At 37.2% G+C, this 12,046-nt stretch overlaps 1 protein-coding gene across 1 annotated transcript; it reads left to right on the top strand.

The window, feature by feature from the left end:
* Window positions 1–2,936: 2,936 nt before the first annotated feature.
* Window positions 2,937–11,730, top strand: LOC138834428 (zinc finger protein 157-like; the record flags this gene model as incomplete). Its single annotated transcript, XM_070033041.1, has 5 exons — window positions 2,937–2,993; window positions 7,701–7,827; window positions 8,550–8,639; window positions 10,818–11,332; window positions 11,586–11,730. Coding segments are annotated over exons 1-5 (934 nt in total), but the record flags the coding sequence as incomplete, so codon positions are not given.
* Window positions 11,731–12,046: the final 316 nt, after the last annotated feature.

Raw genomic sequence — 12,046 nt, 5'->3', positions numbered from 1 at the left:
TATCCTCACTGAATACTGCAGAGTAGATTTTCATTCTTTGCAAATGTCACAGTAAAGTTCAATTTTTTCACCAACAGAGAGTTCAACATAATATAATGATCTCTATTTTTATTACCAAACATTGATATAAGTGATCAAGGACAGGCTGGGAAGGTGGCTCAGTGGTAGAACGCTTGCCTTGCATGCATGAGGCCCTGGGTTCGATTCCTCAGCACCACATAAGCAAAAAGAAAAAAGGCAGAAGTGGCACTGTTGCTCAAGTGGTAGAGCACTAGCCTTGAGCTGAAGAGCTGAGGGACAGTGCCCAGGCTCAGAGTTCAGGTCCCACGACTGGACCCCAAAAACAAACGAACAAATAAGTGACCAAGGACTTTGGTAAGTCTATGTGTTTCTGTGTTCTCTCACACAGAGCAATTATGTATATGGTCTATAAGATGGTGTTCCAGATTTTACTTCTTTTTTCCCCTTTTTTATTGTCAAGGTGATGTGCAGAGCCGTTGCAGTTACATAAGTAAGGCAATGAGTACATTTCTTTTCAAACTTGCTCTCCCTTCCCTCAATTTTCTTCTACTTTCCCTCCCTCCAACCCAGTTCATGTTATTTTATATTAGCAATTTCCAATCTAAGTATTTGTGTAAAAAAAAAAAAAACAACTGTGGATAATAGAAATTCCTAGTGATAAACCAACAAGTAAAAACCAATAAGTATAAGATGTTTAATTCATTATATTTAACTTTTCTGAATCTAAAATTTGGGGTGTCCTCAACTTAGTATTTTGTGTTGATGTTGTTTAACTAACATAGAAAACTTAATATTCTGGTTCCTTAGCTAAGCATGGTTGGTTGGGATTATGTCATTCCTATGAGCAGTATTTTATGTTGCATATTTATTAGGCCCTGTATCTCCAGCAGGATGGCCAAGGTTCTTGTTTTGTTTGTTTGTTTGTTGTTTTTTGTTTTGGTCAGTCTTGGGGCTGGAACTCTGGGCTTGGCCGCTGTCCTTGCACTCTTCAGCTGAAGGCGAGTGCTCTACTGCTTGAGTCACAGGGCCACTTCCAGTTTTCTAGTGATTTATTGGAGATAAGAGTCTCTTGGATTTATTCCTCTTAGGGCTGGCTTTGAACCTTGATCCTCAGATCTCAGCCTCCTGAGCAGCTAGGATTACAGGTGTGAGCCACCGGTGCCCGGACTAGCCAAGGTTCTTAATTTGACTGTTTAGAAAAGTGAGAATTAGGAGCTTCTCAAACCTCTGTTTGCATCATTTTTACTGGTGTCCCTTTGGCCAAGCAGGTTCAATGGCAAATTAAAAATCATTGCACAAGGGTGCTCTGAGTATTTAGATACAGGGAATTATGCCATATGGCAACCATTATTATTATTTTTTATTTAATTTAATTTTATTTTATTTGAGAACATACTGTACAGAGGGGTTACAATTACATGGGCAGGATAATGCATACATTTCTTACCAAGCATTGCAGCCTCCTCCTTTGTTTACCCTTCACCTCCCTTCCCAGCCTCCCCCATACCCCCCACCCAATCATACCCCCTCCCCCTCCACACCGACATTGTAAAGCTGGTTTTGACATGACATTTTGTACTTCTCATTGTTGCAACAGGTCCACCTGAATTCGTAAACGACTTCTTTGTCCCCATCTCCTCCACATGTTATACTGACATCAAATATAGTGAAAGCGGGGTTTACACTGTGGGGGAGGGACATACAAAGCAACAAAGAAATAATCTTATAAATGCGTTAGAAACACCTGCATGAAAGAAACGAAAACATTAAAATACATATTTAAGGGTTCGTTTTCCTAACATCACATTATCTGACCTTTTCCGCTTGACTCATACCTATACTAGATATTGCAAATAAGGGAAACCATGGGACCTATGTTTCTTTGGGCCTGGCTTACTTCACTTAATATAATTTTTTCCAAGCCTTTCCATTTCCTAACAAATGGGGAAATGTCATTCTTTCTGATGGAGGCATAGAATTCCATTGTGTATATATACCACATTTTCTTGATCCATTCATCTACTGAGGGACATCTGGGTTGGTTCCATATCTTAGCTATGGTAAATAATGCTGCAATAAACATAGTTGTGCTGGTAGCTTTAGTGTGGTCTTGTTTGTAAACATTTGGGTAAATGCCCAAAAGTGGGATTGCTGGATCATAGGGGAGATCTATGTGAAGTCTTTTGAGGAACCTCCATACTGCTTTCCAAAGTGGTTGAACAAGTTTACATTCCCACCAACAATGAAGTAAGGTTACTTTCTGTCCACATCCCCTCCAGCATCTGTTGTTGTTAGAGCTCTTGATTTTTGCTGTTCTAACTTGAGTGAGGTGATATCTCAATGTTGTTTTGATTTGCATTTCTTTTATGGCTAGGGATGTTGACAAACATTATGGGAACATTATAATACTAGAAAAAAGAATTGTATATATATTTTTCCAGTATAACTCTGAGTGAGAAAAATTAAGTTACAACATACATGCTTTCCATGGTGTCTAAGTATGTATGAGGTAGACCACAAATGGTCAATGGAGTCCTAAGATGGATACCTTTGCATTAATAGATTAATAGCTCATGTGTCCCTAAATGTATTTCAGTAATAACTAGTTTTAGTAAAAATGTGATATGATTTTTGGGTTTCAATTATTCAATTATTTTTTGTGGGTACATTAGTTTTTATGAATTCTACATGTATATTAAACATAGACATGAATTGCTTTTATACTATACCAACTAGTGGACTGTGGATTTGTCTTTAGTTGAGTGTTCAATGCTTTACTTCAGACTTGAAACAGTCTTCCCCTATAAGAAGACTTTATCCTTTTCCAGCTTATGTATAATGTTTTGAGCAGGAAAATCTGGGGCAGAATCACAGAGATTTTTTCCTGACCATGTCATTTGGCTTATCTTCCGGCCATGCTTCCAGAATCATCTTTTCATTGTCAACAGCAAGAAAGAATGAAAGGATCTCTGGTGAGTTACTTTTTATTCCTTACTTTGCTGTACAATCCATTTTATGAACCTAAGTATGTCCAAGATTTAAAAACAGACAAAACAGGTTCAGCTTGAGGAACATGTTCATAAATTAATTAAAAATTGCTTATAGATTTAGTAGTTAAAAACGTCTCACCTTCTGTCTTGCTGGAGTCCAGATTTGCTTGATTGTTTCCAATGTTTGAAAATTTATTTATAGATATTGTTATTACATAAATTTCCACAATATTGTGGGATAGTTATACTTAGCCAAAGTCACAAACACATTTTAAACTTTACCAGGCAAATTGTCATTATCATGGCCTAGAAAGCTTGTGAACTCTACAAAGTTTGACAATACAACTATTTCTTCCACATTGGGTGATATGCACATTTCTTTCTTTGTGCTTAGTGTAAGCTGTTCCCTCTTTCTCTGTCATTCCACCACTGCCCTTGAGTTGTATAGTTCACTGTAGTTCACTTTCCTGAATGTCCAGTGCAGCTGATAGACCCCTCTGCTGTATTTTATCATTTGTTTCTTTCTGATTTTGTGCCCTCCTCCTAGCTTCCCTCATATGTACACTTGTATATCAGGGAGACCATATGTCAGTTTTCTCTGTGATCTTGGCTTATTTTGTTCAGCATGATTTGTTCTAGTTCTATTTGCCTAAAAATGTCATTATTTTGTCCTTTCTAATGGCTACATAATATATTCCATTGTATACAGGTACCACAATTTTGGATCCATCTGTAGTGGGGTATCTGTGTTGTTTCCATAACTTAGCTATTTTGAAAAGTGCAGCAATGAACATGGAGGTGCATATGTCCTTGTATCTTGATTCCTGTTGCTCAGGGTAGATACCTAGGAGTGATATGGCTGAGTCATATGTGTATGTTTAGTTTTCTAAGGAACCTCCAGACTGCTTTCCAGAGTGGTTGTATTAGTTTACATTCCCACCACTTATGCATTAGTGTTCCTCTTTCTCCACCTCCCCACCTTCATTTGTTGTTGTTTGAATTTATGATATAAGCCATTCTGACTATGCTAAAGTGGTACCTCAGGGTTGTTTTTATTTGCATGTCCTTTACACCCTGGGATGATGAACATTTCCTCATGTGTTTATTTGCCATTTTTATCGTTTCTTCTGAGAAGTTTCCCTTTCGATCCCTTTCCCATTTAATGATGGGTTTGTTAGATTTGGGAGAGATTAGTTTCTTGAGTTCCCTGGAGTTCCCTGTATATAGTGGATATTAGGCTTTTGTCTGATATATTGCTGGTAAATATCTTTTCCCAATTGTTTGGCTGTCTTTCTAGTTTGGTACCTATGTCTGTAGCTGTGCAGAAACTTTTTATTTTAAGGTAGTCCCAGTTGTCAAGTCTCTCTCCAATTTGTTGGTACCCTGGGACTCTGTTCAAGAAGGGACTGCTTGTGCCTTTAAGTTCTAGTGTTTCTCCTACTCTGTCCTCAGTAGTTTCAGAGTTTGAGGTTTGATGTTAAGATCTTTAATCCATTTTGATGCTAGTGCATGGTGTTAGGCTGGGGTCCACTATAGTTTTCTGCATGTGGCTGCCCAGTTTTCCCAGCACCAATAGTTGAAGAGGCTATGTTTTTTTTCCAATGTATGTCTTTAGCTCCTTTGTCAAACAGCAGCTGATGGTAAGTATGTGGTTTTATTTCTAAGTCTTCTAGTCTATTCCATTGGTTTACAGGCCTATTTTTGTGCCAATACCAAGCTGTTTTTTATTATGGCTCTATAGAAGAGCTTGAAATCTGGTACTGTGATACCTCCTGCTTTGCTCCTTTTGCCTAGGATTGCTTTGGGTATTGCAGTTCCCAATTAATTTTTGGATTGTTTTCTCTATTTCCATAAAGAATGTCATTGGAATTTTTATGGGAACTACATTGAATTTGTAAGTCATTTTTGGCAGTATGGCCATTTTCACAATATTGATTCTGCCTGTCCAAGAACATGGAAGGTCGTTCCATTTCCTGGTATCCTCTTTGATTTCTTTCTTTAGGCTTTTATAGTTTGCACTAAATAGGTCATTTACATATTTGGTTAGGTTAATTCCTATATATTTGGAGGTTATTTTGAATGGGGTTGTTTTCCTGATTTCCCTTTCTTCTTGTACATTATTGATATACTGAAAGGCAACTGATTTTTGTGTACTAGTTTTGTATCCTGCTACTTTGCCCAAGTGATTTACAAGTTCTGAGTTTGGGAGTGGAATTTTGAGGGTCATTTAGATATAAGATTATGTCATCTGCAAATAGGGATAGTTCAATTTCTTCCATCCCTTTGTGGATATCTGTAATGTCCTTTTCTTACCTTATTGCTCTGGCTAAGGATTCCAGAATTATTTATTCTCTTTATTCATGATTTTCTACTCACTAGATATGGTTATTTCTCTCGTTCTCTCTCTCTCTCTCTCTCTCTCTCTCTCTCTCTCTCTCTCTCTCTCTCTCTCTCTCTCTCTCTCTCTCTCTCTCTCTCTCTCTCTCTTCTCTCTCTCTCTCTCTCTCTCTGCCAGTCATGGTGCCTGAACTCTGGCACTGTCCCTCAGCACTTCAGCTAAAGGCTAGCACTCTACCTATTGAGCCACAGCACCACTTCCAGCAGCTCAAGGCTAGCACTCTACCACTTGAGCCACAGCACTACTTCCAGCTTTTTCTGCTTATGTGGTGCTGGGGAATCGAACCCAGGGCCTCATGCATGCAAGGCAAACACTCTACCACTGAGCCACCTTCCCAGCCCCTCATTTTCTCTTTTTGTATCTATTTTTCTATCACTTTTTCTCTTTCTCTCAAGCCCTCTTCCATCCATCTGTCTCTTTTTGTTCTTTTCTTCAACTGATCTACCTGGGAACTAGTTTTTCTTCCTGATCAATTTTATTTGCTTATGTGGCTCTTAGAATTCACATTTTTATTATCCATTATATAGGGAAAGTGTTGCCTAGATAGTTCTATTGGATTCCACAGCCAAAGTAAATTAGAAAAACCCAAAGACATACACATGAGAGATTGTTAGTTATTTCATTTTAATTTTGATATGAACTTTTCTCAACACTATTTACATTGACCATCTATTTTAATCAACTATTTGTATATATTCCGTTAAAAGTCTCTTCAATTTTTTCCATTTTAAAATCATATTTTCTGTGCTGTAGTTTTGGATTTGGTTTCATATTTTCTAATGCATTCCAGTAATTAACATATTTAGAAATGTTTGAGAACATTTTCATTTATACCATGCTTTTTCTTCTTGGTTCATTGTATCTTTAGAAGCAAAACTTTTAACTGTATGAATTTAGATAATGTTTAGTTTTATATCAGGTACTTTTGGTATCCTATCCAAGGAGTTACTGTCAAATCTAATGTCATGAAGCTTTTCTTCTCTCTTCTATTCCTCCTTGCCCTTTCTCTCTCTTTCCCTCCTCTCCATACTTCTCTTGTCCCTTCTTCCCTGCCCTTTTGCTCCCCTTCTTTCCCTCTTCCACTCTTTTTCTTTTCTCTTTATCTCTGAGATGAGGACTACTGTGTTGCCACAGTTGGTGTCTAACTTGGAAACTCATTTGATGTAACCACCTCAGCCACCACCATTCCTTTCTTGGGCTAGTACTGGATCTTGAACTCATAGCCCTCATAGTCAGTTAGCTTCCTCATTCATTGTTGGCCCTATCGCTTTAGCCATGAGTCCAATCTGCTTATTAGCTGCTTAAATTGAGTTGTCTACTCAAGCTAGCTTCTAGACCTCATCCTGTTAAGTAGCTAGGATAGGATACCAGTCGAGCCAGAAGCAATTGCTTTGTTTATTCTTACCTGAATATTTAACATTAATAGCTAATTGGATATTACAATGAAACAAGATTATTGTTACTGGTTTATGCAGAATTAATATTCAACCTAAACTCAAATATTTCATGATTCAAATTAAGTATTGTATTTTATTTCTAATAATCATTTCAAGAAATATTTTATTACTCTCTCACCTATAGTCTGTATTGTAGGAGGTAGGCAATGTTCACAAAAATTCATGCTAGCAGTTCTTTTTTAGTTAGGAAGTAATTAGCAGGATGTTTATGACCTCACTACATTCTTTAGAAATTTAATAACAAAATGATTAATATAGGATATTGTTATTGTGGGAACTAAGTCAAATCTTGTATGGCCTTATCAATCATTAGCTACTTTCATGAGTACTATTACTCCATTTAACATTAACCTGGACACTGTTCCTTTTGTAGACCTACTAATATGGCATGTAGTCCGTGTGTTGTCCTTAATGTGTTTTGATTGCTTACAACAATACTTTTTAATAGAAGATCTAAATAGGCTCTTCACTGGGGCAGAATATGAAAATGTAGGGAAAAAATAATCTGTTTACTACATTGTTACCCTCATATGTAGTAAATTTTATCAAAATATCTTACAGGTACCTACTTATATTTAATGTTATCATGTCATGTTATTAACTCCTTAGAATTTTTATCTTCTTTCTCTCGCTAGCACCAAAAATGTGTTCTGAGTTATTACGGAATCTTTGTATTTTAATTAGTGTTAAAATAGAGGCAAAATATTTCTACTTTGATTTTTAATTCTCCCAATGAATAGATGAAACAAAAGCATACATGTAGAAAGCTCAAATTCCACACTTAGTGTTCCCATGACTGAGGGCTAATTATTTGATGGAAATATACCCTCACAGAAGCTGGTGTCATTTGATGATTTGTCTGTGGACTTTAGCTGGGAGGAATGGATGGACCTGGACATTGCTCAGAGGACCTTGTATAGAGATGTAATACTGGAGACCTACAACCACCTGGTGTTTTGGGGTGGGCAAAAGTCATGCTAATTTGCAAAGTGAAATGATTTGCTTTCAGTAGGTATCTGAATATTTGTCAAATTTTCAATAGAATTTAGATGTAGTGTTCCAGTGTGCGAGAAGTATCATTTCTTCCAAAGGAAAACTTCAACTTGATTATGTAATTCCTAAGGCAATTTTATTCTCATTCTTCAAGAAGCCAATCAAAATTTGACAAAAGTTCTAAACTATGCTCTACTTACAGGAAACTGTCTTCCCAAACTTAAGGTGATTATTTTAGGTGGTATACAATCTAGAATAGAAGAGGTATGACTATTGGAAATATGAACTGGAAATCACTAGTTGACAGTGGATATTTATAATCCAAACCTGGCCCTGGTTGCAGTGGCTCACGCCTGTAATCCTAGCTACTCAGGAGGCTGAATCTGACGGTTTTGATTTGAAGCCAGCAATGGCTGAATAGTCCCCATGAGACTCTTATCTCCAATTAACCACTCAAAAATTAAAAGTGTAGAGGGAACTTAAACTGGTACAATGCTATCATAGAGCACAAGAGCTGAGATTAAGCAACAAACCGGTAAAATAAATCCAGACCTGGGGGAAAGTCAATCATGGAGCCAGTGAGAAATGAGAAACAACATTTAAGAGCAACATTGTGAACAGGATGTCTGAGATGTTAGAGGAATGATGACTGAGCATGAACAATAGTTCTGCACTGGTTCTTATTAACAGAGCACTGTGTTCCTAAACCTAACTTGATTGTCAAGCTGGAGCAAGGTGCAGAACCATGGATAGGAGAAGCCTCAGACAAGAATTTCACAGGTAAATTAATGCACCTTGCATAGTGACATTGGATCCAGCACCCAGTTGGTACGTTCATCTTGTGCTGAACTGAGTAATAATGTTTCTAGGCAGAGAACTATGTGATCCTTTGTCTCCTTTGTGAATCAATAATTAATATGGAGATACCCTGAATTCTGTGTGGCAGTTGAGTTAGCAATTCTCTTTCTCTGTGGGGAAGTCATTCTGAAACAATCCAACAAAAAGTGTAAAAGAGTAAATGAGATATCCTTTTCGTTGAAACTAGCACAATCCAGGTAAGTGGAAATAAGGAGGACTTCTGGGCTGCTATCCTCTGAGAAGGCAAATTTCTTATTAGTCATGGTTGGCAGAGACTGGGATTTAGAACCAAAGATTTTAGTCCAGAGAGGATAATTAGGTGATCTTTATCTGGAGTATATTTGGTCTTCCATAGTTCTAAGAGGCAGGAGTGTCTCAAAGGGACCTAAAGTAATTCTTACTAAGAAGTTAGAACTGAAGAGATATAGGTATGAATCCTTACTTCTAGGAACAATTTCTGTTTAAGTGAAAGGCCAAGAAATGTATAAAACATTCTTTTGTTCTCTGAATCTAGAAAATATTCCTTTTCCTAACCTAATAGTTAAGAAAAAAGCAGCACGATACATAAATAATTTCAAGAAAAATTAAAAAGCAGCTATCCCCTTATGTTCAAACAAGAGTATATTTGAGAAAAACAACACCATAATTACTAAAAGCAGATGGCTAGTACTCGGCTTAAAATTTTAGCAGCACATAGTTGAGTGATTTGAATGATTTGATATAAAAGAAGAAAAAACTTAAACAAAAAATATTTTCCATTGGAATCAGTAATCAGTATTACTTTCTTAATACATTTGAGAGAAAAGCATATATTTTGTATAAATCATTTCTGACTTTGATATTTTAAAATCTTTAATAGTTACAATGAAATAAATGTTTTTACATCTTTTTTTCTATGACTCATCTTAGATGTCGCAGGAATTGAGGATGTGATTAAGATGTGCCAGCAAAGTCCAGATGAATGTCTGTGTGAAGCAATAGTCACAAAAAGTAACACAGTGGAGGAAAGGGTGATATTAGTAACGACCCTTAATTTGAGTTCAAAACATAAGCCAGAGGTGATTAGAAATAATGTGAACTCCTTAGGGATAAGGACTGAGGATTTCATTGCTATCAGAAGATGCTTCTCTGAAGTGAGCTTGATGAGATGCATGATGCATGTAGGCCTAGTTTGTCTCCTGTAATTGAAGAATCTTGCAAATATTCAGAACATTTTAGTCAAAAGTATGAGAGTCCAAATGAGCTGCAGAAATTTGAATATGGAGAAGAGAAGTATTAAATTCAGAGACCATATACTTTTTTTGGGGGGGGGTCCAGTCGTGGGGCCTGAACTCTTGGCCTTGGTGCTGTCCCTCAGCTCTTCAGCTCAAGGGTAATGCTCTACCACTTGAGCAACAGCTACACTTATGGCTTTTTTCTCCTTTTGCTTATGTGATGCTGAGGAATCGATCCCAGGGCCTCAGGCATGCAAGGCAAGCACTCTACCACTGAGCCACCTTCCCAGCCCAAGACCATATTCTTTTTTAAAGAAAATTTTATTTAAAAAGCTTTTTTGTCAGTTGTGGGGCTTGAAATCAGAGTCTGTGCACTGTCCTTCAGCTCTCCAGCTCAATGCAGTGCTCTACCACTTGAGTCACAGCACCAATTCCTGTTTTCTGGTGCTTTATTGGAGATAAGAGTCTCACAGACTGCTCTGACTGGCTTTGAACCACAGTTCTCAGATCTCAGCCTCCTTAGTAACCAGGATTATAGGCATGAGCCACCAGTGCCTGGGTTAGAGAACATATTCTTTAGATGTAATTGGGTTTGTGTGAGAGAGACCTTCCATAACCTTAGTAAATATAGAAAAGACTATAAATCAGCTCTCCTTGCCCAAGAAATACTTCAGAGTGTAAGGAGAGTACCTGAATGTATGATCTATGGGAAAACATTCTACTGTAGCCTTACAGTCACTACACATCAGAAAATGTATTCAGGATAGAATCCTTGTCCATGTAGTGAATGGGAAGTCTTTCACTAAAGCAATACACCTTACAAACCCTCAGAGCAAATCTCTAGAGTAAACTGATGTGTATCCAATTTGCAAAATTTATCTTTCAGAAGTCAGACCTGACTTTCCAGCCTGTAGAGCTGATAAGCTACCCTATGCATATGTAGAGCTACCCTATGCATATGAAGAATGTAAGAAAATTCCCACCCAGAAGTCAACTCTCAGCAGGCATCGGAGAGCTCACACAGAAGAGAAAAGTTCTGAATGTAAGAAATGTGGAAAGACCTTCAGGGAGTCATACCTCATTTTTCATCAAAGAACACACACAGGAGAGAAACCTTATGAATGTAACAAATGTGGAAAATCTTTCAGCCACAAGGCAAACTTTACTGTCCATTGGAGAATCCATATAGGAGAGAAACCTTATGAATGTGACAAATGTGGAAACTCCTTCAGAGAGAAGTCAGAACTCACTTTGCATCAGAGAAGACACACAGAAGAGAAACCTTACAAATGTGACAAATATGGAAAGTCTTTCACCCATAAGACACACCTTCATGTTCACCACAGAATACACAGAGGAGAGAAAGCTTATGCGTGTATAAAATGTGGACGTCTGTCACCCGTAAGGCATATGTTCATGTTCATCAAAGAACACACATAGCAGAGAAACCTTATGAATGTAACAAATGTGGAAAGTCTTGCAACTGGAAGGCAGAACTTACTATTCATCAGATAACACACACAGGAGAGAAACCTTAAGAATGTAAGATGTGTGAAAATTCCTTTACCTGAAAGTCAACCCTCAACAAACATAAAAGAATTCACACAGGTGAGAAACCATACAAATAAACAAATGTGCAAAATCTTTCATCCAGAAGACAGAATTTCATGTCCATCAGAGAATACATACAGCAGAGAAACCTTATGAATGTAAGATATGTGAAAATCCTTTACCAAAAGTCAACCTCAACAGGCATAAGAGAATTCACACATATGAGAAACCTTATGAATGCAACAAATGTAGAAAGTCTTTCAAACAGAAGTCACACATCACATTGCATCAGAGAACACACACAGGATAGAAACCTTATGAATGTAACAACTATGGAAAGATTTTTATGTGGAGGTCACACAAAATAGAATTCACACAGTTGAGAAACCTTATAAATGTAGTAAATGTGGAAAGTCATTTAACCAGAATTTCCCAACTCAGCAAGCATAAAAGAATCCATACACATGAGAAATCTTAGGAAACTAATAAATGTGGAAGATCTTTCACCTGGAAAAAAACTCAATTTATATCAGAGAACCCACACTGGATAGAAGCCTTATGAAT

Source organism: Dipodomys merriami, unplaced genomic scaffold, assembly GCF_024711535.1.
Source record: "Dipodomys merriami isolate MVZ:Mamm:240054 unplaced genomic scaffold, mDipMer1.0.p SCAF_2144, whole genome shotgun sequence".
Lineage (NCBI taxonomy): Eukaryota > Metazoa > Chordata > Mammalia > Rodentia > Heteromyidae > Dipodomys > Dipodomys merriami.
The sequence above is the reverse complement of the archived record's forward strand: the minus strand, read 5'-3'. Positions and strand labels throughout refer to the sequence as shown.